General features: G+C 29.1%; 2 protein-coding genes across 4 annotated transcripts; one reads left to right on the forward strand and one right to left on the reverse strand.

Moving 5' to 3' along the window:
• Positions 1-832: 832 nt before the first annotated feature.
• Positions 833-20,407, reverse strand: LOC105254933 (tyrosine kinase receptor Cad96Ca). The gene is made up of 8 exons (XM_011263909.3): positions 19,673-20,407; positions 4,828-5,072; positions 4,364-4,473; positions 2,786-3,203; positions 2,460-2,636; positions 1,878-2,228; positions 1,507-1,812; positions 833-1,169 (listed from the first exon to the last, which is right to left on the reverse strand). The coding sequence occupies exons 1-8, from the start codon at positions 19,725-19,727 to the stop codon at positions 933-935; spliced, it is 1,899 nt and encodes a 632-aa protein (XP_011262211.1). The 5' UTR covers positions 19,728-20,407; the 3' UTR covers positions 833-932.
• Positions 20,408-24,814: 4,407 nt separating this feature from the next.
• Positions 24,815-26,443, forward strand: LOC105254932. 3 transcript variants are annotated; one of them, XM_011263907.2, is made up of 5 exons: positions 24,815-24,918; positions 25,091-25,285; positions 25,486-25,816; positions 25,919-26,090; positions 26,166-26,443. In XM_011263907.2, exons 1-5 carry the CDS (start codon positions 24,916-24,918, stop codon positions 26,389-26,391), a joined length of 927 nt encoding a protein of 308 aa, XP_011262209.1. In that variant the 5' UTR covers positions 24,815-24,915; the 3' UTR covers positions 26,392-26,443. The 3 variants fall into 3 exon arrangements, with proteins under 3 accessions (XP_011262209.1, XP_025270059.1, XP_025270058.1); XM_025414274.1 differs by lacking the exon at positions 24,815-24,918 and having other exon boundaries at positions 24,965-25,285; positions 26,213-26,335; XM_025414273.1 differs by lacking the exon at positions 24,815-24,918 and having other exon boundaries at positions 24,966-25,285.
• Positions 26,444-26,614: the final 171 nt, after the last annotated feature.

Consider the following 26,614-nt stretch of genomic DNA (forward strand, 5'->3'; position numbering starts at 1 on the left):
AATATATTTATTAATATATAATATATTATAATATATTTATTTATAATATATTATCGAATTCTTTTTCCAATCCGATCGTGACTAATATTGCAACATAATTCAGAGCAAAATTTTTATATGATCAAAAAGGATATTCTTTTTTAGAAATTTGAGATTTAAAAAAATTGCAATTTGTTAAATAGTACATAACATAAGGAAATAAATAGCGCCGTATAATATTCCAGTGCCGTGTAATATTCCAGTGTAATATTTTAGTATATATAAAAGTCAGATTATGCATAAATCTATTTATTCTTACAAGAAGGAGAGGAATTATACAATAACTTACAATATTTTAATTCGATACATATATACAAATTCATATCGATATGGATGAATAATGATTAAAGTATTTATTTGTAAATATTTTCCTTCGATTTAAACGTCCCGGGAGAAAAATTTCATTTATAATCAAATAAAGATATATATAATTATTATATTTTTATATTATTATAAATCACATATATATATTTATATTTGATTATACACATGAATTTTTTCCAGGAGTAATTTGCATCGCGTTAATGTCATATAAGTTTAATGTATAAAATTGTGTCATATGTACACACGCGTGAGTATTTAACAAAATGATCAAACAGTCTTACAAGCGGAAATATTAAAATTCTATCTCAAGTCATCCTTTGACGAAAGCAAACTTAAAGACACATCGTTACAAAATACAGTGTTACGTTTCGATCAATTACATAATAATATTTAATAATCGATTAAAAAACTTTTTAAATTATTCAATTTAATTTAATAATTTAATTTGAAATATTTTACATAATTCAATATAATGCAATAGATCAGTTTAATTAAATGATAATAATAATTGTAAGAACGCATCATCTATTAACAAAAATCCAAATAATGATCACAATCATCACAAACCCTCACAATTTTTCTCCACTGAGATTAAGTACATTGTAATACGAGTGATCTGGAAACCTATCGAGCTCGATATAGTCCGTTTCATCAAGCAGTAGACCTTCAGTCAAACTAACAAGTTCGGCAAAGGATGGTCTGCACGCCGGATCCTTGTCCCAGCAATAATACATGATATTATAGAGCTCTCTTTTACAGTGCTCAGGCCTGTCCAATCTGTAACCCTCTTTAATCCTTCGCATCACCTGCAAAAATATAAGTATTTTAAGATATAAAACAAATATGGTTGATCGTGATTTTTTAGTTATTATTTTAGGAGTTATTTTAGGAGTTATTTTAATTAAATTTTATTTTTTTCTTTCTAATCATATGTTACTCTCAATCAGATTATTTAATGTTTCCTTACCTGGTTTTATTTTGTATTATTAACTAAATTTTGGTCAATTTAATTTTTTATATTTTACAAATACATACAGCTATCAGTTAATCTCAATTAATTCAATTTAATTCAATTTATATAGAACTGCAATTGAAAATTTTCTCTAGAAAAATTTGTATAGATTACTTTATAAATATTCTTACTTCTGCGGCAGCTAGTCCGGGATACGGGGTCGATCCCAAAGTCACGATTTCCCAGATCAACACGCCAAAGCTCCAGATATCGGATTTAACAGAGAATATATTGTCATACAGACTCTCGGGTGCCATCCATCTGATCGGAAGTCTGCCTTCGGATTTTCTCTCGTAAATCTGATTGGCTGCCACGTCCCTGGCAAAGCCAAAGTCCGCCACTTTGCACGCGCGATTCTCGTCGATCAGGATGTTCCTGGCAGCCAAGTCTCTGTGAATGATGCCTTTCGACGCCAGATACTCCATACCCTTGGCGATCTGTGTGCAAAAAATGGCAAAAGATTAATTGATAGGTTCAAAATACAGGACTCTCGATCGCTTACCTGATATACAAATCCAGTGAGATCTCTGGAGGTCAATCCTGCACCTCCGTGATTCCTTTCTTCTCTGGAGGCTCTGAGGAAGCTTTGAAGTTTACCACCACTTACGTATTCCAAGATGACGAACATGGGTTCGCGCTCGGTGCAACATCCCAAAAGTCGCACTACATTAGGATGAGGATCTAGATTTTTCATGACCCGCAATTCTTGTGCAAGGTCCAGCCGCTCACGTTCGGTAGCATTCTCCTTCAGAGTCTTCACCGCTACAATTGTGGCACCGGACTTGCCGTCGATATCTAGAGCCTCGCATTTCCATACTTGACCGAAGCAACCTTCGCCAAGGATGTTGAAAACCTGAGAATAATTAATTAGTAAATTAAAAAAGAATAAAAGGTAAAGAAATAATTATTTAATTTAATTAATCAAGTTATATAAGTTGCTTGAGTTATTCAGAACTTATTTATATCTAATAAATTAGTATATTTAATTAGTCAGTCAATTGTTCTATTTGGGAGTTTAATAACACATCCAAGAATTAATTATCGAACGCGGGAATTAACGATGATCGAATGTGGCGATCATTACTTTCAGTCTATGCCTGGGAAACTCCCATTTATCCTCCTGTTTGTTCTGAATGCCTGCTTGAGATTCTTTCTCCCACGGTTGATAACGATTGCTACGAGCCTTTGGACCTCGCCACCTTTTCAGAATGAGAGAAGGGTCGTCGGATAGATTAGAGACGCTGACTGACGCTTGTTCTTTCTGAAAATCATTGAACACTGTTTCAAGCACCTCAGTAGATTATTAAAAATCCTAATTAAACATTTTATGTATGAAGACTATTAGCATATTTTTAAGATGGAAAAATTATCTTTTTTTCTTTCTTTTCAGATATATTTTATTTCGCGTACCGTATCCGCCTTGGATTTGCGGCTACCGCAGAATCTGTTCCTCAAGGACCAAACGCCCATGCCGAGGCCCACAACGAGAGCACATCCGGCTACCACTGGTATCAGAGTCATCGCCATGTCCTGCGAGGGTGGCGCGGTGGAGGGTGCACGAGTGGGTGATTTCGAGCTCAATGCAGGACTCTCCACTTCGTTCACCTGGACGTCCTCTTCTGTGATGGTACTGCCAACGACACCGCCGCTAACGTTGTTTTCCTTGGATTTCGTCTTTTCCAATTCGAGTTTCGTGGTTTCGAGATACTGCTTTGTCGGCAAAGGAGGTAAGGGTGAGGCGAAATTTGGTAAATTTGGTAAAGTGAGGTAGGGCGATCCTATTCGACCGCCGGAACCGTGCTGGTTTGGTGGGAATGGGAATGGTATCCTGTTAAAAAAAAACGGAAAGAATTCTTTTGAGATTAAATATAACAAATTTTTTAGAAAAGAAATATCGAATAAAATAGAAAGTTTCAAATTCAATAATAACATCACCATATACTTTTGAAACTTGTTGTTTTTAGTAATTTTTATTTATTTTTCTTAATATTTTTTGTTTCTGAAAGCTTGTTTCGTCAATTTTATGAAATCAGTATTCTGATACGTTTTACATAAGAAATCGTAATTTTTCTGCAATATAAATACTTTTCTATACTTTATAATTTTTTTCGATGTGTCCCTGATATCGTTAACCAAGTGGAGCATGAATAATGAAATGAATCAGGTTGGGTTACACGGTCGTGTTACCTTAAGGTCGTATTGTTGGTTGCCATTTAAAATTTTTAAAGAATAATGCCGTTTTGTAAAACTCTCAATTTAATAGAATTTTCTGTCATCCAGATATTAATATATTTTATATATTATATATTTCATTATATACATTTATTATATTTCATTATGTTTCATTAAGATTGCTATATTTTATATAAATTTAAATTAATTTCGAATTGTAGAAAAAAAGCAATTTTATAAATAATTAAATGTGTATGAGTTTGTACCAAATTAGAATATTTCGAACTAATTAGACATAACGTGCACTTTATTTCTCTCTTTCTTTTTCTCTTAATATTTAAATATTCATCGAAAACTCGAAAGAATTCCAAAGTAATAAATATAGATTGCAAGATTTAATAAATATTCGAAATATATGTCACGAAAAGTTGACTCGAAAATGACGTATGTTTTTATCATAAATTGCATTTTAAATGAAATCAATTTTATCATCGATATATATAAATTTAAAAAATAGCTCATTAATTTTGGAAAATGTTAAATATTGTATATATTTCCTAATTATATATTTAAACATTGAAAATTTTTTTACAAATTTAATTTCTAAGATTGATAATTTTACAAATTTAATTTCTAATATTGATAAAATAAAATTGACATCTAAATCGATAATCCTGAAAATTTTTTTTACATTTCTACCAAAAGCTGGCATTTAAATATGTCGAACTTTTTATTGTTAGTTTTTTTAATATAAACACACGCTATCAAAAACACTACAAATGTATGCAAACGTATGTATAATGTGTGCATGAGCACCTTGGGTTTCCCTGATCTGCCGATGAGTTTATGATGTTAACGTAAACCTCGGTCTTCGCCGTAAGCTGACCGTCAGAAACGGTCACATAGAGCAACAGGTTCTGGCCTCCCTGGAAAGAGAAGAATGAGCAAGAAGCGTAATTTAAGCATCTCGACATCCGAGCATTCGAACACCGTATATGTAGACAAGCTACTTTCATCCAATCGAAAACAACACATTATATGTGATACGATTTTTCCAATAAATTCGATTTATTCGATCCATCACATTCAACAATATTTAGAATATTTATTTAATTAATCAGATATATTCTCTAACATTATGTTATTTATTAAAAAAATATTATTTTTTTATATTTCTCCACCAAAATTATTTATTTTAAATATTCGAGATACACCTTTTTTTTAAATGTATACTAAAAAAATTTTAATACAAAATATAATTTTTATAATATCAAACTCACTCTTCCTTTGAGAGTCTTGTTGAGAAAGACGGTGCCGGTGCTGTTGTCGATGTAAAAGGGCAACGGCGATGGTGGACTGTCGTCCCCATTGTAATTGTGCGGTTCCAAACCAAAGGTCAGCGTATCCTGCTCGTTGTCCTCGGCGCGAACCCTGGTCACGATGTTTCCTACGGGTTCGTTGTCCGGAAGCCTCCAGTTCCGATTCAGCCACATTGTGGGCGGTGTATTGTCACTGAACTGACTCCCTAAAAACGTAAAATACAACTCGTTATTGCAGTTTCCGATTTTAAAATTTTTATATTTTAATTTCTGTATATTTTACAGATAGAAGAATTTTGAAGAATCTTGAAACTTTGAATTTACCGGAGATTCTACAATTTGATATTTGCACATCTTTAAATATAATATTTTTTATACACATTTAATCTTCTTTATTTTTTTCTCGTTACTATTTTAAGTTCTTTAAAAGATTGTCTTATAATTTTAATAATTATAATAACATTTAACAAATTTTAATTTTAATTTTAATTTTAATTTTAATAATTATATTATATTTTAATAATTAATTTAATAATTTTAATTCAACAATTATATTAATATTAATAATTGTAATAATTATATTGATTTTAATTATATTAATCATTTTTTTAATGATTACAATAATTGCGATTCCCGACTGAGATATTAATTTAGAATTAAACAGAATAGACCGAGATTATTCAGTTCGTCGATGATCAAATGGCTCCTCGTCACGGAAGGTTGACATCGCGACTGAAATCCCGTTCAAATCGGCTTCTATTCCTCACAAGCGCGTTTCGAACGCGAACGCGGCGAGAGCTCGAGCTCTAATTAGCCGCGGGTTTACGAACGATAATGAGAGAGAGCAGCGGGTGGAAATGCGCGTGTAACGAGAGATCGGCCTTGATATGCATTCCTTCCTGGATTTCGAGTTCATATCGCCAAGTAGACTGTGACCCTCCACGAGATTTCGTTCTGTACATTTTCGGTTGTATTTTTTTCTCATAAATGTATAAATTATTTCCTCGACAGATTATATTCGCATATTTATATATTTTCCTTTACCGAAATCAATCGTATTGCTTTAAAACATGATAAGAAAACATGAGAAAGAAGAATTCAATAAGAATTTAAATATGATTGCATGGTCTGCAGATATCAAGACTATTCTTGATTTTATTTTGTCTTGTTTTAAAATTTGAATCAAAATCAAGACAATAATTTTAATTAATTGCCAAGACAATACCAAGACTAAGATTGTCAAGATTATTGGTCTCGTCAAGATTTAAAAAAAAAAGCTAAAATAATTGCAAATTAATTGTTTGATTAATTTGTAAACGAGTCAATTAAAGAATATAAAGAATATAAATTTAAGCAATTAAAATCCGGAAACGATTAAACTCCTAATGTTCATGTATCACGCGAAAACAAAACCTCAAATATTAAATTTGTATATTAGTATAGATGAGAATAAAATCATTATATTATAAAAAATTTTATTTAATAAATAAAAATATTTATATTGACAAATTTAAAAACAATTAATATAATATACAAAATAAACAATATAAAATTTTATGCAATTATTTAACTATACATGACTTTGCGAGCAGCACATGTATGTGGTTCTCTGATTGTATGCATGTATGTCTGCATCATTTTATGTATGAAAATTACCTTTTCGTAAAGATAATGAAGATATTATGTTTTGGGAAATAAACACGCAAATGATATATATAAATAATTATCTTAAATTATATTGTAAAAATTATGTTAAATATTATTTTAAATAATTGTTTAATATTAAATAACAATTATTAATAAAAAGATGATACAATACGAGATATTTTTGTACAAAAAAAATCCTTTCAAAATCAAGATAAAATTTCAATTTTCGAAAATTTCCATATCAATATAATATTTTTACGAATATTATCTTGTTTTGAAACTCGAGAAAAATAAGATTTTTAATTAATTAACAAGATAATACCAGGATTAAGATTGTCAAGATTATTGGTCTTGTCAAGAATATTATACAACCTAAATTTGAGGGATTTCAAGATTTTACAGTTTCTTTCATATCGCACAATTACCTAACTTTTGCGTTATCTTAAGTATTATTTTACAAAGAACAGTTGCGTGAGAGAAACAAGTAACTGAACCTTTTGACGTTTCACAGCTGATTGCGCGTCCCCGACAAATAATCGTCATGTAATTTTACGGTAATCACATACCAACGATCCTTTTCTTACTAGGAATGATCAAACCAGCGAGTTATGCTTGGAATAGAAAGTCCCGGGATGAAGAGCGAATTATGATACTAGCCAACCGATCTGATATGGCGCGAAAGGCGCGCATACAGTATACTAGAAATAGAAAGTGCATCGTGCAAACAAGAACGCGTTCGCGATTTGTTCAAAATTCAGATCTACTTCGGATTCGCGACTGAAATACACACACACATACACACACACACGGATTCTCTCCGGAGCAACAATTAACGGAATTTAATTTCACTCCGAGTGTTTTCCTTTCTCGCATGCCCGTTGCTTTCTTCTCGCGAAATATGATTGGCGTTTGTAATTTTGTTCGTCCCATCACGCGAGATCCGACCTTTCAGAATGTCCCAAGAATCTTATTAATATAAGGAATAAAATAAAGCTTTGCGTTTTTTAAAATTAAATCGAAGAAATTTATGAGACAAAACTTTAAATAAACAGAATTTTTTTCTAAAATAAAACGGAATTAATGGAGATTCGGAATCCATCGTTGCTAGAATTACTGCTTAAAACCCTCCTTGTAATGCATCCCAAACTTCGCAATGTGGGAAAGAAAGAGATTACAATTAAATGACTGTTTTCGATGTAATAACCGTTCTCAAGTGAATGAGCTTCTGTTGGGAAGTGTTTTCGCGAAGAGCGACGTAAGCGTGACGATCTTCATAATGGCACAGCCGGCTTCATTTCGCACTCTTCTCACCCTTTACCCATCGCCGTAATCGTGATGATTATTCATGAGAATATAGCGTACATAGTAACTGTATTCTCACGGTGCAGTGACTTCGATACCGCTATAATGCGTTTGAGATGAAGACAGGCGCGCATTGTAATGCGTATTCGTATCAATGTCAATCGTGTCACGATTGAATAAAAATAAAAATTCTACCGACCGCTCGTGAATAAGCGTTTATTAACAAGATGACGTGGAATAATACCGTAAAACTGCGGTCACATTGTTGCAGGATGACTAATTTCTTGATACAGTTCATTCTTTTATTTAATCGAATATTCATGCAATGCTAAAAGGCAATTGAAAATGGAAAATGCTGCGATGTAAATAAAAGATCGTAATTAATAAGTTTAATATAATAATTAGTAATTAGATTTATAATTAGCAAATCTACCAAAAATTTTCTTTGCATGCTTCTTTTCTTGAATTTATAATGATAAATTGTTTTTTGCGACAAATTTGAAGTCGATTTTTATATTGATATAAAATAATTCATTGTTCAATTTATTTTAAATAAATTTTATTTTGATAGAATTTGCAATTTATTAACAAATGTCGCAAAATTTTCTTTTTTTTTCAATAATAAAATTTATAAACAAATTATCTATTCTGACAAATTTCAAGTCAATTTTTATATTGATAAATAAGATCATTCGTTAAATTTATTTTAAATCATTATTTCGATAGGATTTTCAAATTTCTATAAATTTTACTTTGATGGAATTTGCAAATTATTAGCAAATCTCGTATAAAATTTTCTTTATTTTTCAATCGTAAATTTATAATAATTATCTTTTTGAAAGTCTATTTCTATATTTTTGATATAAGATTTACCGTTAAATTTATTTTAAATCAGCTTTACTCTAATTGATATAGAATTTATATATTATTAACAAATCTTGCAAAATTCTTTTTATTTTTTAATCATTGTAAGAAGTTGCGGTATAAAAATAATTTTCTACGCAATATTTTTAGAAGGAGAGAGAAAATATATTTAGAAAATATATTATTATAAAATTACGATGTCAAACGAAAAGAAAGAAAGAAAAGGATATAATTATAATTATAAAAAAATGTAATTAATAAAATATAAATAAAAAAAATATATAAATAAAATCTACAAAATCTACAAAACCTATAAAATCTATAAATTTATAAATTAAAAATTCTATGCATAATTATAAAAAAGGGAGAAAAATATGCGAGATTACATAAAGGGGAGTCACATGCGAGCGATCACAATTACGATTGACTTTGGGACTTTCCCAAATTGTCGGACAGCAGGTTTCCCTTTGGGTCATTATCCTCCGGATATATACGGTGACGTGTCTGAGACGGATGCGGTTCCCGGACTTTCTCGGGAAACGTTTCGTCCGCGACATTTTCTACTTTTAACGTTTGACGATCGACGAGGACGAAAGGATGCCGCGGAGGTTACGAAAGATCCCCTTGCAAGGAGAAGAGTGCGGTCAGTCCGGCGATGCGTCCCACGAAGCAACACGGAGAAAGTGGGACGATGAAAGTGCGATCGAACACGGCTCGTCTCGTCCATTTGCGTGTCCGCGCGAACATATATGTATGTGTATGCTTGTCGAGAGAAGAATCAGAGAATCCTTTTCACCGATATCGTATCGAATGATAAGCGATGCGTCCGTTGGAATTGTGAGTATCTCGAATGATCGAAAAAGTCATTCGATGAATCAATGCGATTTCCATGCATTTAAATGATCAACAGTTAACGTTGGTCCCCATCAACTTGCGGTTACTGTTATTCCATCAATATTGACGTATTACATTAACGCGATATTGACAGATAGCGTTAACGGAATACCGATACTGCCTCGTTGATGTAAACCATGGCACTGTCCCTTGGACATTGAAATCTTGGTGCGCTGGAATTACCGGCTGCGAGTTGTCCTACTTCGAGAATGACCGATTAAAGGAAACTCCACTGTGTTCTCCCCGCGAAGATGAGGGGGATTTGCTCTCTCGAAAGAGGCAGGTGGAGTCTTTCAGGCCTTTCACAATGATCCTTGAACGATTATCTTGGAAAAAATGGAATGGAAAGTACATTGCTTCTACAAAATTTAACGTAATTAAAATTCTAAAGAACAAAGAATCAATATTAAATTGTTAAAAAAATTAATTAAAGTAAATTCCATGTGTTATATTATTTTAATTTATTTGAAGAAAGATTTCTAATTAGATTGCACCAATTGGTTTAATTTCGATGGAAAATTTGTATATAATTATATTTGTATAATTGATTTAATTCTGAAGGAAGATTTGTAATTAAATTGTACCGATTGGTTTAATTACTTTCTAAAGAAACTCCACTTTAATTAAAGAGAAACTTACCCCATCATTAGGGTAAGAGCGTAAAGTATGAAGGAAGCAATTTCAAAATTTTCACAATTTTTCTTTCAGAATTTTCCTTTTGTAAGATGGAAAAAGTCTCCTTTTACGCATATGTTTTTCATTTAAAAAAAGAAATCGACATATCTTAAAATCCTAAGAAAAAGATTCACTCTTTATCAATTCGAAAATTCATTGCCATCGAGGTAACAAAAACTTGGAATGAGATTCTAGGCAGAAAAGTAAATAGAATTTCAATCTCCTTTCACAATGATCCTTGAGAACAGGTCAATATAATTATTCTTTGTGCAAGACGAGGTAAAAAGTGTCTCGTTTCTGCAAGAATGACGATTTTAATTTGAAATATCAACCATACGGTTAATCTTGCGGAAAGAATTACAGTTAATTTGGATTAAAAAAAAAGATTGTTTTAGAATAAGGGAATCATGAAATTTACAGATAAGAGATTATCATATAACACAATTATCATTGACAATAAAAAAATGCCATCAAAGATGACATAAGAGAAGACGTCATCTTTTTGTCCATGACGTTAGCCTAATTTATACCAAATGTTTAATATATGTATCAAGTAGGAAATAATAAATTGGCTTGTCATTGGTCATTGGTTGATCAACTCAAATATACCACGTGATGCGAATATCAAACGATCGATGTAAATATCTTAATATGCCAAACGTTTAATATATATCAAGTAGGAAATAATAAATTGGCTTGTCATTGATCATTGGTTGATCAACTCAAATATACCACGTGATGCGAATATCAAACGATCGACGTAAATATCTTAATATGTCTTTTTTGCATGTTTCATTTTTTTCTATTTTTCGAATTAAAATTCGGCGAAATAAAAAAATTCACTTTAATAAATGACAGAGCTTCAAAATTTATTTTTTCATTACTTATTTTCTACCGTATGGTTAATATCATTTCTACTATTCATTTCTATCAGAACGCACTAGTCTTCAAGTTATTCATTTAACGTCTGTTTCTGAAGATTTTTTTAAATGTCAAATTCAAGAAATCGATTCTTATTGACTGCAATCTTAAGAGAATAAGTCATTTTGCTAATTTTAGCATGTTCGAGCTACTCGATGTATTAAGATTTCTGATGGCACTTCAATAAATCACCGCGTGTTCAATAATTGACGCTGCGAGAGTAGAACATTTAGTTAAATCGCGAAATGTTAAAACTCGTCTTTCTTCGAGACGAATAGAACAACATCGGGAACATCGCCGATGGCAGGCGGTAGCACTCATCGCTAGAGCTGTCGTTAATGGCTAGAAAGTCCAAACCCGTGATTTATGCTCCGAGAGCTCGTTTTCTCTCGCGAGAGCTCTCGCTTCGGCGCAGACAGGTGTATCGGAAACGGGTGAAGCTCAGAAATTGATCGGCCGATCGTTGATTGGCAAATTAGCTCAACGGACTCGTAATTATTTGCCATCGTCAATCAGCGCCAATGTATCGATTCAACGCCCATATATCACCGATAAATTGCCATCATCATTATGAGGTGTATCCTTTCGGCGGATGCTGTTACACGATTTAGATAGAAAATCATAGACGATGATACGTAGAAATTAACGATTTATTAATTATTTGGTGATTAGGAGTAAATAATGTAATTAATTAATCTTAGAATTTTGAAAAATACGAGGCTTTTATTTATTTTATATAGGGCTAAAAGGATTTTTTTAAAGTACGATGAGAGGGCAGGTGTAGTTTTTGTGTGACTCACGGCGAATGGTGCAGCGATAAAATAATACGAGACGTGCAACAGGATTTGAAAGTGAACCACTCGATTTCCGTCGTTGATCGTGGTGGATTGCAAAGTCGAGTCGGCGATGTTTTCTCATTATATCCAGGCGCGCTCTTTCCTTCTTGCCTTTCAAATACTTTAGATCCGTTCCAAGAACGATCGTTCAGACAGTTCTTGAAGTCGATTTATCATCAATCTCAGAAGTGCTCTTTAATGATATTCTCTTATTAATTACTTCTTACATATATTTTTGTAGAGAAATATATTTTATTATAATTATTATTAAAAATTGAAAAAATATAATAAATAAAAAAATAAAATAAAATGTTTTTTAAAATAAAATATAATGTATAAATATAATTTTATAAGAAAATAAGCCTCATTTTTTTAAAGCTTTTTTCAAAGTTTTTTTCAGATGTATAACATCTTTATATTTTGATTATTGCAAGTTATTATCTCATTATTTTTTATTTTTCAGATGATAAATTTAAACTACAGCTATTTTAAATGTAAGCAATTTTAAATATAGTTATACAATTATTGTTTTTAATTAAGTAAATTCTCCAAAACAAATCAAAATTGTATTTGAATGAATTGTCTTTATTATAATCTTTATTTGTCTTTATACACAAACCCAATTTGTAACTTTTAAAAATATACTTTAGTCATTATTTTAATATAATAAAAAAACTAAAGTTCTTATATTTTCAATTTTTTTTTAATTTTAATTTTTGGATTGATAATATTTTTGTGATTCAAATAATTTGAACATGACATAATTAGGATGATTGTTAGTTAGATGCAGAATAAAAATTTTTATGACATATTTTTAATTGAAAATTATCCGAATTATCATCATCGTTATATTTGTTGTAAAAGTTTCATTAATTCATTAAAATTATTTTTAAAAAAAGATAAACCAAAAAATATAAGAATTTTTTCCTCGATGAAAAAAAGTTAAAATAGATAACAATTAAAGAAATAGAAAAGAAATTTAAAAAAACAATATTTTATAGAAAAAAAAATAATTTTTTTACATTCCTTAAAATAGAAAGGAATTAAATGATTAAAACCTAATCATCAGTTACTATATTTAATTTTTTACCATTAACTTTTTTTCTATACATCTGTTTCACAGAGAAATATATTTTATTATAAAATTAAAATGATAAAAATCTGATTACTAGTTACTACCAACCACTCTGCCATTAATTTTCTGTAAAAGTATGTATACAGAAACGAAAGTTACAGATCAAAGATTTCGGAAAGTACGCAACCAAGGTCATGACGTCATTGGGGCACGCATATTTCCGGATACTGTAGGTGCTGAAAGAGGCCGTGCATCTCTTTTTGTTCCCGTCATCTCGGCCGCGTGGAACTGAGAGTCGAATCGAAGCAACCCGAAGGAACTTTCACTTCACATGGTGAGGTCATCGTCGGTCCTTAAATATTCTTCGGCGTGACGCTTCACTTTCATGCGCGACCGACGCCTTTGAGAGTCGAAAAATCGAGCGAGTCGCGTTTTAACGATCTTTACGTAATACTCTCAAGAAGATTCGAGATTTCTCCTCCTCAGGATTATCACGAAATAGGAGAAACAGAATCCATGATTTAATCTTAAAGACAGAAACTATCTGGCTCTAGAGTGAAGAGTCTTCGATCGTCTCGCAATTTATTTTCCTCGAACATGATCAAGAAATTTAACGTAATTAAGAAAATATTTTCATTTAAAATTTGTTTAAATAAGTAATGTAAATATTAGTCGACTAAAAACAATTTAATAAAATATGAATCTATCATAATTTTTCTACTCGATTTGGATATTTTATATTTTTCTTTTTATCATGACTCTGAAAAGTCTAAAAGCATTGTACAATCGCACATTTCGCAATTTATTTTTCTCGAATATGATTAAGAAATTTAAAGTAACTTTTTAAGAGAATATTTCCATTTAAAATTTGTTTAAATAAGTAACGTAAAAATTGATCGAATGAAAAGTGCTTGATCAATCTGTCATAATTTTTCTACTCGATTTGGACATTTTATATTTTTTTTTTTATCATGACTCTAAAATTCTGAAAACACTGTCCAATCGCACACAATTTAATTGCAATCTTAGCTAAAAATAGAGCCTGACAGGTTATGCAAATTCTTGTGTTAACATCAACAATCCATTTATGCAAATAATTATTACAATGGCCATTGCATAAAATTTTTATTAATTCTATTTGATATATCAGTTTTTAAGAAAATTCTTGTAAAAAGAATTATTAGTCATTCTTTGTTCAATTAGATCATAAAAAGTCTTTGCAATTTGCGATAAATAAATATCTCAATTAAAAGTCAGACATATTTTTTATAGCATATTTTTTCATAAATTTAAAAAATCGACTTTTTCTTAATCAAAATCTCATTTTCTGCCAACTACTTGATAATCATTTAATTATAAAATTAAAAATTTGATTCTAAACTATTTAGGTTTTAAACTCAAAGAAATAATTATAGTATATCGACATGTCCTGTATTTGTTGTCGAGATAATCGCGATGAGAATGAAATGAGTATTGCTTACAACACTCGTCGTTTATGACACAAGCGGATTTTTCCTTAATGCAACATCGTGAATATAAGTGCAAAACGAATGCAATAAGTGTCGAAGAATTTGTTTAGGACTTGTTTATCTGGTGAAAAGAATTGCTCGCATAAAACAATCTTATGACCGCATAATAATATACCGTATTTGCATCCGCTTTGGTAAAGAAATTTTTTTTGAGTGCATTGAACCAAAATTATTAAAAACGTATTTACGCTCGAATAAGTCAGTACATTAAAAAATAATATTATAAATCTATAATAACAATTAAAAGATAATGTTATATAATATTCAATTATTATTATTCAATATATAATATAATATTCAAGAAAAATCTCAATCAAAATGTAATAAAATTTATTAACTTATTTATTAACCTTTATAAAATTTATTAACTTGTTTATTAATTTTTTTTAATTTGAATTTTTCATTTATAGATAAATTCTACCTTATCTATATTGATTTTATTATCTATAATTTATATTTATATATTATAATTTTATATTTTTTTATTGGGGCCTCAAGTCTTTGCTTCGAATGCATGCTTATATTATTTTGTATTAAGACTAATCGAGTTTTTTCGAAAAAAACTTGTTCTTCATGACAATCAAAGAATGGTAGGAAAGCTAGATGCGAAAAAATATACGTGACCAATAAATCGCAATATATTCATGCGTCTGCGAAGAATAACATGAAGACCGCGCTATTTGCGAGAAATTCTACGAGTCAGTGGAAACACGTTTGGTTCTTCCATCGTCGACATGGTCGACGAGTCTTGGTGTCAGGGAAGGTTAGGTATGGGTTCTTGCTCGATGTCTGGTGACCCGATTTGTATGACTGTCTCTGAGCTTGGACGTTAATACTCTCGCGAAAAGTATCGAATCCGATAATTTCATACAAACATCACTTACTTCCGTTTCTCTTCTTCTTTAAACTATGACTTATTTTTTTATTTACAATTTAATAATTTTTTTAATTTTTTAAATTGATTATTGATGTATTTTGACTATTTGTTAAAGATTATAAGTAGTAATTGCGGCAATTATTATTTTTTTATGAAAAATCACATATTAAATGCAAGATAAGCAAAACTCATATTCAATATTTTTCAAAATCTCTCAAAAAATCTCTAAAATAATTCACGCAATTTATTATTCATAAATTATTATTCATAAAAATTTTTATTTATAAATTATTATTCATAAATTATTATTCATAAATTATTATTCATAAAAAAATCTTAAAAAATGAAAACTATATATATTCTCCCTCTATATCTCTTCCAATTATATCAATGAATATTACATATAGATGAAATATATTTATACATATATTATCTCTATAAATTAAAAAAAAATTTAAATTATTTTAAAAGTATTTGGATATTAATTTATTTACTTGCGTTTAAAAAATATTATTATTCAGTTAATCAAAGAGTTCGATCAATCGCACTAATATGTTACTTCTCGAGCTTTTCAAATACGGACATTCGCCTTTGCCTTTGAAAAGGATTAAACCAAGGCGAACTCTTATTGTGAAGCCTGACTGACCGTCAGTTTTTGTCGAGTGTCTGCGTCCCGGTTATGCGACCGCCAGGTGCAACATATATTAATACATGTGTCTCACGAGTTTGTGATCGTGTCACTGCTTTATCGTGCTGAGAAAAAAGTTTGTCCTCGCACATTTGCACGTATTTCCCTCGACTTTCCGAGTACCGTTTTACTCTTTTGCGAACACCATTGTTGGGATATCATAAAGAAATTCAATTCGCTCTATCTTTCAAATTAAAAACGATGCAAGAAGAAAAATATACATATATTCTTATAACAATACTGTGTGTGTTTATTTAAAATAAATTATCTCTTTGTTTGAAAAAATTAAATCATGATAAAAAAAACTAGATTTATTATATCACCTATTAAGAATGCAAAGAGAAGATTTATGCGAGGCCAATACCAGTATTTCTGGCATGCGTAGATTGTGTCCATCTTTATTTTTCCGGTGGCTACCGCTGTACACACTATGCGCGTGTGGTAAGAACTGTTACTGTTCTGCTGTACGAACTTTCGAATGATATTGAAATATTCAAACCGCGTAGCTTCAAAAATTCCGACTAGTGCTAAAATCAAAATAGATCAATTTTTAAAATATTAATATTAAAAGGGTATTTCATAAAGTACAAATATTTTGCGATAATTTTATGGTACAAGAAAATTAAAAAAATTAAATATTTTAAATAAATTAGAATCAATATAAAAAAGTAAAATTAAAACTAGAAAAGAAAAATTAACTTAGAAAATTACAATATATGTATTTGTGAAATGCTACATTTTATCGAGAAAGATGGTTAAATCATTAATGATTGCCCTCAACATGAAAGAAGAGCTCCTGTCGAAGTAGCTGTAATTATTCGCAAAACCACATGCTTCCTGGCTGCAGTTAATTATTCTTCGAAGGATTAATCATGTCAAACGTGATGCATATACATGCGATCGACTAGATGCAACACATATTTATGCGTGATTTCAAACTCAAAAATGCATCTTATTTATCCTATATTATCCGGTATGTATATCGCTTATTCTTAGTAGAATACAAAATAAATTGCGTAAATATATATATTTATAAACATATATTTTTAATACATATAAATAAGAATAATGGCAATTTCTTCTCTTCTAAAAATATAAAGTATTTATAGAAGTAAATATATTTTATCTCTTATAAAAATATCGTTTCACGAAATAGTTTCTACTATCTACTTTAATAAATAATCGATAAGATATTGCAATTACTTTATCAGACTTTGATTTATTTAAAATGATAATAAGATTCATCTTATGAGACGCACTGCCAAGAATTAAATTGCAATTACGAGATTCAATTGCAACTATTTGTGCACTCGACTAATTAAAATCTTTAGCGTTCAAACGATTGTCGGTATGTTCGTTTACATGCAAAACATTCGTCATCCTCCTTTTCTTGTTGCATTCTTCGCTCGAACATACATTCTCGTAATCGTGTCGCAACTGTTACCGCGTGCACGAACGATCGGTTGCTCTCTGGGTTTCTTCGACAATTATCTGAGTTGTGGAAGAGGGATTTGACAAAAGACCGACTTTGAAAGGCCTTCGCAAGACTTTCTTAAGATATTATGAACTTTCTACTTGCTCAAAGAGAGTCCCGACCACTTGCTATCGAGAACGGTCATGAATATTGACATATATGTATAAATGACATCTTAGGGATTGACCAACAAGACAATATTTGATATTTCACATATTAAATTTGTTCATATTTATAACCTTGATATCATATTAATAAAAAATTAATTTTTCAAAACTTATAATACACTGTTAATTTAAAATTTATACCACCATTAAAATTTAAAATTTATACCACCATTAAAATTTAAACTTATAATACACTGTTAATTTAAAATTTATACCACCATTAAAATTTACACACCATTAAAATTTATGTACATATAATGTTGCAATTTTTTAATGGCCAGCAATATATAATAGAAATTATTTTCAAAACAAGCAAGAGGATATATTTAATTGTTACTAATATTTTACTATTATTTAGTATATTTTTATACATTTATGTAAATTTAGAATAAAAATGTATAATAATTTAAATATTTATCATGCTTATATTTTAAAAAATATTAACAATGATATCAATAATAAGTCAAATGTTTAATTATAAACGAATATAATTGTTATATATACATATTTTATTATTAATAAATAATTTATTTAAAAATTATATATACATACATTATATAAGGTCTTTATGAAACGATTTTTAATATTTATATTTGAAATTTCTTATGAATATTTACAAAAAAACTGAAATTATAACAAATAAGTTACTGTGTAAAGTCTTGATGAAACTATTGCTGCAAAAAGAAGTTTTGTTTTAGCAAAGTAACTTTTATTATAGCATACATATAGTCGATTTGTAGAAAAAGGAATCATTGTGAATATGTAAAATCTGTATCGAACGTAAATTATGTATCTTGAACAGTCGCTGTTTTATATAATAACAAAAAATATCTTTCTCTTTCTCTTTCTGATAAAAAATACATCACGTGTTTAAATAATGCACTAACGATTGCTCTTAATATCTTTATACATGCGAATGCATATGACTTTCTCTGTGATATATTAAAAAAAAGTATATGTATAATTCATCTCATTGTCAGATATATTCCTTCTCTCAAAAAAACCGCTATGTTAAACAATTATATTTAGAAAAAAACATATAGTTAAGCAATAATTTCAAAATTATCTCGTTTAAAATATATTTTAAACATTCTAGCTCCAGAATTTATATTGCATCATCATAAAAAAAATAGTTTATAAATTCCACGAGTATTTTTCATGTTGGAAGCTGTGGATCTTCTTTTGCGACATATCTTCGATTTCATAAATACTTGTGAAAGATCCTTGCTTTTTGAATCTCTGATTTCTCAACAACTTGCTTTAGAAATTTCTTAGTCCTCCGATTTCTTAGAGATTATAGAGCGTTGCATATTTCACAGAGATATTTACTACAATGTGCCTAGAACTAGTATTTTTTTATACATTCTTTACATTTATTAATTGAGTCTATTAATTAAAATGATCACACACAATAGAAATTTAATTTTTATTATTTAATTCAAAATTAGATCTCTTTTGCTTCGAGATTCTTAGAGATTTTTGCAGCATTTTTAGAACAGTCCGCAGAAATATTTATATACTGAGAAAAAAATCATTGATTATCGTTTTTGACTTAAATACTTAAATATTTCATTTAAAGGAATGATAACTAACTAAATGCATTTAGTCAAGTTAACGATTTTTTTTCTCAATGACATTTATTGTAATATTTCAGGACTATTAGTATTTTTTATGTATTTTGTGTACATTTTTTATTTATTAATTGAGTCTACTAATTAAAATAATCACACAATATAGATTTCATTTTTTAAAATTTAATTCTAATATTAAAATCATGCAATTTTAAAACAATACCATACAAATATATTTTAATCTTTTTGCCTCGATGCGTACGACAAGAACTTGCATTGAACTCACCAGCGCTCATCCAGAGGCACAGCGTCGCCGCCACGACAGGCAACCAGACCGACATCGCGCTACATCGATGATCCACGACGATGATGATCTGCGAGAAATCCCATTCGACACGTCTCGATATTCACAAAGATCACTCTCGAATATTTAGGAGATCCGTGTACACTTGTTTAATCTCGACACACCATCCATCTAATCTCTATATATAAATCCGCATTAAAGGAAATGATAGATTTCCCAAAGATGGTACTTTGAGAAGCGAAAGAAATCCAATTCAATATTCTAAGCTCGCAATATCGAGCGCAGATGATTGGTCAGCGTTGATTATTGCTGATAATGGCTATCCTTGCATTACGTACATCATCGTTTTTATCGCTATGTATATTATTTATCTATTTATACCATGATTCCTCTCATCAACCAAGCGAATTCGCTCTAGTTCTGGTTTCTCCCTGTGCATTTTTTTCTTATCAATTTTTTTGACATATATCACTGCGCTTTTACTAGTGAACGAGTAAGTATATTTCTTGATATCGACCAATATCCATTCGATCGTAGAATTTAGTTAAAAAATAAAAACGAAAATGTTACTCGAGTTCTCGACATATCGCGTACACTGATATACAAGTTCTCTCGTCAAATCAGCAATCGCCGCTACTTTCCCTAGATTCTTGAACAGCTATTTATCATTTCACAGTTAATTATTTCTCAATATCGAAATATGACACAATATATTTTAATAGTAACAGTCTTATAATGACAATTTCATAATTAAAAAATTAACCGATTATTATATTTCAATATTAACAATATCACATTTATCATCAGCAATTAATTTTTCTGGATAATGGTGTTGATTTGATTATTGATATATCAAGTTTTCTCACGACTCTCTCATCGGACTGGAGCCCGCCGCGGTGCCCAAAGACACCGTGGTCACAGAGTCCTCTTCAAGATCGTAATATCTAGTATAATTCTTGGAGAGAGATCCTCCACTGGTTTCTGAACACGCGTACGCGTACTCTTCCGATTTTTGGACGACGAATTTTTGCGCACTAAGGTTTGCACATCCTCGAAATATCAGAGGATCTAAAGAGACAGATCCGACAACGACTGGTGAACGGAGCACCGAAGACTGGGAGGCCGCGACGTCGCGACCTGTTCCTCGACCGCGCTCGACGAACTGGTACAGTGATGTATATCAATAATGGCCTTTCCTGGGCCCGTGATATAGAAAAAATTCGAGGTATTTGGAACTTTTAAAGAAATTACAAAAATAGAAAAAGATTCGTCGTATTAAAAATCGAGTTTCATAAATATCACTTTCTTATTATTATTGCGATGTGTCGAGGAAAAACAAAGCTTGAGAAATCGTTCGCAAAGATTAAATCGAAAGAAAGATTTAGAAAAATAAATTTCTGATTTTTATAGAATAAAATTTTTTATATAGAAATATATATAATTATAACTAATATAATTATACGTATAGTTATAATTATACATCGCATATAAAATTTTTATATTTTTAATATTTTTATTTTTTAAATATGTGTATAATTGTTCTGATTCTATATTTTACTATAATTATTTAATTAATGTATCAAATAAAATTTGAAATTAGAGATATAAAAATCGGAAATAATAGAAACTGGTTTTTTTAAATAGAAAATAAACATTAAAGAAGAACATGTTTTTTTAAATTTAAACAAAATAAATTAGTTTCTTTTATATTATTTATTTGTTATATAACCTAGTAATAACCTAAATAATTACATAATTATATAGCCAATTGGAATGTAACCTACATTTAAAGAAGTAATGATTAGTTTAAATTTGTCATCTAAAAAATCAAAAATAATAAAAAATTAATTTGTAATAATCAAAATATAAAGATTTTAAATATTTGAAAAAGCAAAACTTTGAAAAAAGAAACGCTTGTCTCTTTCAAAAAAAAAAACGTATTTTAAGAAACATTTTATTTTTCTTTTTTTCTATTTATGACTCTACTCAGACGCCCAAAACCATGAAGATGCCGATCTGGTAGTGCCGTCATCGTCATCGTTATCGTGCAAGTCGATTGTCTACCGGAGAAAATGAACCACCAGTGGCGTAGGATTGCCTATTTGTAATCAGTCCAATGGCGGATCTATCGTAAAATTAGTAAAATAATGTTTTAGAATGTAAAGAAGACTATTTAGATTTCAATGCAATTCATTTTGTTTACATAAAATATAAATTTATATATAAAATATATATATATATATATATATATATATATATATCAAAAAATGAACTTTTTATTTATAATATTATAAATGCAGACTTTAATTTATTTATATTTAAATAAGAAAAACAACAAGTAATTATCTAAAACAAAAAATTGTTTCAAAATTTACTTGTCAATTTAATTATATATATATATATATATATATATATATATATATAATTTTTTTTGTTATAATTTGATTTTTAATTTACAATTTTATTTCTTAAAAAAGAAGTGTTAAAGTGATGAGTATATGACATTCTATACGTATTGAAAACAGATTTCTTAACAAGCGACAATGAAGTTGTCTATAGATTGTAGCCAGAAATTAATTTCGATTGTTTTATTGAAGGGTAAGTAATATAACCCTTGTTCTCTTCAGATCGAAAACAAGAAAATATTCAGTCTTTTTTATTTTGCAAAATTAATCGGTAATATCGCGATTTTATTATAATGTGATGGATACATCTAATGTGCGACAAAGATACGAATACGGTACCTGCTTGTGTTTCTCGGTGATGGGCCGAAGAAAGCTCAGAATTTCGGTAATTACATACAATTGATGAATTTTTTAATCGATGAATCTGTTGATAAGTAATTGTCGTCACATCCTCTCTTGTGTTGCGACGTTACGTTTGCTTCCGCGCTACATTTTTAGGTAACTATCACTGTGATACATATAATACGATATATAAATGTGATAAATATATATTCGTTTAATATTATTAATATTTATATATATTTATAACAACTTCTTTAATAAATAAATAATAAAATAATCAAGCTTTATTAATATAATTAATATAAAACTTATACCCTTATCGGGTATCTACTAATTAATCAGATCTATCTCTCCAGATATGTGCAATTAACTCACCGGAAACGAGTGATGCTAATATTATGTCAGAGAAGAAAAAATATTCAGTAATTTCCGGTACGAAGAATTTCAAGAATACTTTCCCTGCACGACAAGATAAAAATTCGATTACTTTAACATCATCGAATTCGATTAATATCATAAAAGATTATATGAACGATGAATCTGTAATAATTCAGGATGAGCCCTTGTCAAGGATCGATTATTGCGGATTTCCCTATTATAGGTGCATTTTATTTATTAAATACAATATAAAGAATACGAAACTTACATGATAGAATGCGCATGTTCTTTAGTTTCTTTAGTTTCAAGAAATTGGAAATTTAAGTGATGTAAAAAATTTTAATTAAAGAAATATTGCTTTTAATTCTTAAAATTTTTATCAATTTTCTCTCTTCCTTATTTTTTCTCTTTCTATTATTTTATTTCGCTAACTTTTCGACAAATTTATTTAATTGAATAAGAAGAATTGAATAAGAAAGATTTATATTACAGAAGTAATAAAACTAACGGTTTTCAAGATGCCATCCTAGTTAAGGATGTAGGAGTATCCTGTAATCTTTTAAATAATGCGATCGACTCCGATATATCGATTTCAGAAGTTGAGAGTTATCTTGTTAGACAACTTAAACTCGAATACAACGAATTATCGAGCATCACAAGAAAGATAAATGGATATACCAAGGATATTTTAAACACCTTAGCGTCGCGATGCAGAAGAAAAGATCAAATTCTTCAGAAATTGGTAAAAAAATAGTGATTTAATTTTTAAGTAACTTTTTTAAATGTTTTTTTATATTAATATACATTCTTTTGTGTTTTTATATCAGCAACAGAGTTAATAATTACAAACAAAACTCGCCATTACAATTTTCTTCAAGAAGCTTTTATTACAGCATAAAACATCGAAGCATGTAATGACATCACAATATATAAACGAAACTGGAAGTCCCTATTTAAAATTTAGATTTTTCAATAATAATAATAATACGGAGAGAAAACAGCGAACATCGAAAACTGATATCAGTAAAAGTGTTGCTGAAAAAGAAATCATTAAAGAGAAGATGCACGGTAATATATATAATAAAGTTGTACATATACATATATTATAAATTAATTATCGCATTTATTAATAAATGAAAAAATATTATATACATGTACGAATAAGTAGTATATAAATAATAGTAATTACTATTTATTTAAAAATATATATATCAGATTCTTTCTTAATAAAAATTTAAAAATATTTCGATATATATTACTTCGCAGAAAATGGAAGGACAAGAAAACCACGCGTGGAATTTGGTAAAATTTTGGCAAAAGAATTTTGCAAACTCTCGCCGAAATATGACGACGTATTATTTCGTAATTATTTGATAACGAAAGGAAAAAATGTATTCGACAATACGTCGAAGGCGTCTTTACGTAAAACCAAAAATTTCACGCTGTATGATAAATTGTGCAAGAACCATAGCACTGACAAATCGCGCGAGTCCTTTTATGCAAGCAAGTGTAATCCTGCTCTGCTTACCAATTGGCAGGAAATATCTAGAAAGTCTCCGTTTAAATTTCCGATTAGTCGCGATGCATAATCAGTTACATTTAACTCGCAGTCAGAGAAAGTTGAATTCGAATTTAACAATTTAATTAAATTTGATTAATTGTTAGATTATATTTTTTTGTTAAATTATTATCTACGATATTTCCATTAATCTTATATAATTTCCTAATTTTCTGTACAAATATGATTAGAATATATAATCATTAATGAAATTTGAAAACATTTTTGAAATGGAATTTGATTTAATTTAATTATTTATAGATAAAAAGGGAGAAATAAAAATAAATACTTTCTTAAGAAAAAAAAGAGGAGTGCATTTTATTTTAATTATTGTTAAGATTAAATTTTAGAAATGGCGGGACGTCACAATAGCAAGTAATATCGCGCTTCGATATATCGAAGTGAGAGGGCCTCAAAACTCTGTTTCACTTGGCACTTCTAGGTACACTTCATATGTCAATGGACATTTATGTAAACAAATATTTTTCTGCAAAATTTTAAATTCAGAAACAGATGATACAAACATCTGTTTTATAACTATAATGGTACATTTTATTATAAAATGTATTATAGCATTTAATTAATTATAATAGCATTATAAAGTCATGAAATTATTTAATAAGAAACTCTGATAGGTTATATGATAAACAATACTGTTTATGCTCTACATAATTTATGTTTGTATTTCAAATTTTATTTAATTATTTTATCACCAAGATCGGAAATCACGACGTAAATATGATTTCGGACAGCTGCGAACAAAACAGGATTTGGAAAAATGTTAGAATAAACGACGAGGCTCATATGATTTGCTTCACGAAGAAGAATGAATCGTGGAAAGTTCTTTTAACGAATTTGAAAGAAATTTGGATGGAGACTCTGACAGATGAAATTATGTTTCACAAATTCCAGGTATTTGAATCAATAATTTTATAATTATATTATATATCACTGAACTTGAACATAACTTGTACACAACGTATATTAAAATCTCTATAATTTGCTATACGAATCGCATGGAAGAAAAATATAGCTTGACATTTAAGAAATTATTTTGTAGCTTTCTTAATAACAAATTTATTTTATATAATATACAGTGCTTCGATTTTTAGACCGTGAATCCTCTTTTAAATCTTGAGGCTGTTGATTGGAAGCAACTGGTAATAGATATGTTAAATGATATTCCTCAACATATACATACATATATTTTAGAACTTTCTACATATCGAATAGAGCTGCGAAAGGACCATGATTTTGTAAAATTGAGATTCTCATTAGATCTTCTCAAAGAAACACCACAACAGTTTTGGGAAAATGTGACTATGCCTCTTTGCTTGTCATCAATGAAACTGGTTCGCCAGTATGAGATTCTACTGGATTTAGTGAAACGAAAAGATGAGGAAATCACAGAATATAAAGCAGAAGGTGCAGAGTTAATTAGGAGTATGTATTTTTTGTATATCATTTTTTGTTATTTTATCAAACAATTCAAAATTCAAAATTAAATTTAATGAAGTTAAGCATTATTATTTATATCTCTTATAGAATATATTGCTACAAAACCATTCAGCGAAGAATTGTTTCACATTGATGCTACTGCACCAACTGCAACTGATTTTGTACAAGCTTTCCAATCTATGTTCCATTTTTATAATAAAATAAATTTGCCAACACCACATACAAAGATAGAATCTACAATATCTTTGAACAGCATAAGGTAGAATATAATATGGTATAGTATAATATGCTTTATAAAGTACACTACGTTTATGATATTTATATTTTATTTTAGTGATAATTCTCCAAAGATTGATGAAAATATTTTTCATGATTCTAAAGATAAATCTGTACACAAGCTAAATCAAGACAAGTTAGATGAACAAGTTCATTCAGATATCAAGGAATGTGAACAAGAAGCAGGTTCCTCCAAAACACAAGTTTTAAAAATAAGCAGCACATCTCACAGGATACATAAACTAAAAAAGAATAAAAAAACCTTGAACGATTTCATATCATAATAAAATATTATAGCTGCAGGTTATCAATTATTAGGATTCATGAATTTATAAATAATGCTATTGAAAAAAAAAATGTTAGAGATATATTTATATATAATTTTAATGTAAGTAACAAAAGTCATTAAAGAATGAAACTCATAAAAAAATAAGAAGTGAAACCAAAATGAATTATAAAATGTATTATAAAATTTTGTATATAGAATATATAAAATGAGTTTAAAAG

Source organism: Camponotus floridanus, unplaced genomic scaffold, assembly GCF_003227725.1.
Source record: "Camponotus floridanus strain SB8 unplaced genomic scaffold, Cflo_v7.5 scaffold8, whole genome shotgun sequence".
Classification (NCBI taxonomy): domain Eukaryota; kingdom Metazoa; phylum Arthropoda; class Insecta; order Hymenoptera; family Formicidae; genus Camponotus; species Camponotus floridanus.

Coding starts and splice junctions, on each gene's coding strand:
- LOC105254932 (XM_025414273.1), top strand. CDS start 25,049: ATGTTTGTATTTCAAATTTTATTTAATTATTTTATCACCAAGATCGGA. Junction 25,286..25,485: donor TTATGTTTCACAAATTCCAG/GTATTTGAATCA, acceptor TTCGATTTTTAG/ACCGTGAATCCTCTTTTAAA. Junction 25,817..25,918: donor AGGTGCAGAGTTAATTAGGA/GTATGTATTTTT, acceptor TATCTCTTATAG/AATATATTGCTACAAAACCA.
- LOC105254933 (XM_011263909.3), bottom strand. CDS start 19,727: ATGTCGGTCTGGTTGCCTGTCGTGGCGGCGACGCTGTGCCTCTGGATG. Junction 2,637..2,785: donor GCAAATCCAAGGCGGATACG/GTACGCGAAATA, acceptor AATGATTTTCAG/AAAGAACAAGCGTCAGTCAG. Junction 2,229..2,459: donor TTCCCAGGCATAGACTGAAA/GTAATGATCGCC, acceptor AATTATTCTCAG/GTTTTCAACATCCTTGGCGA.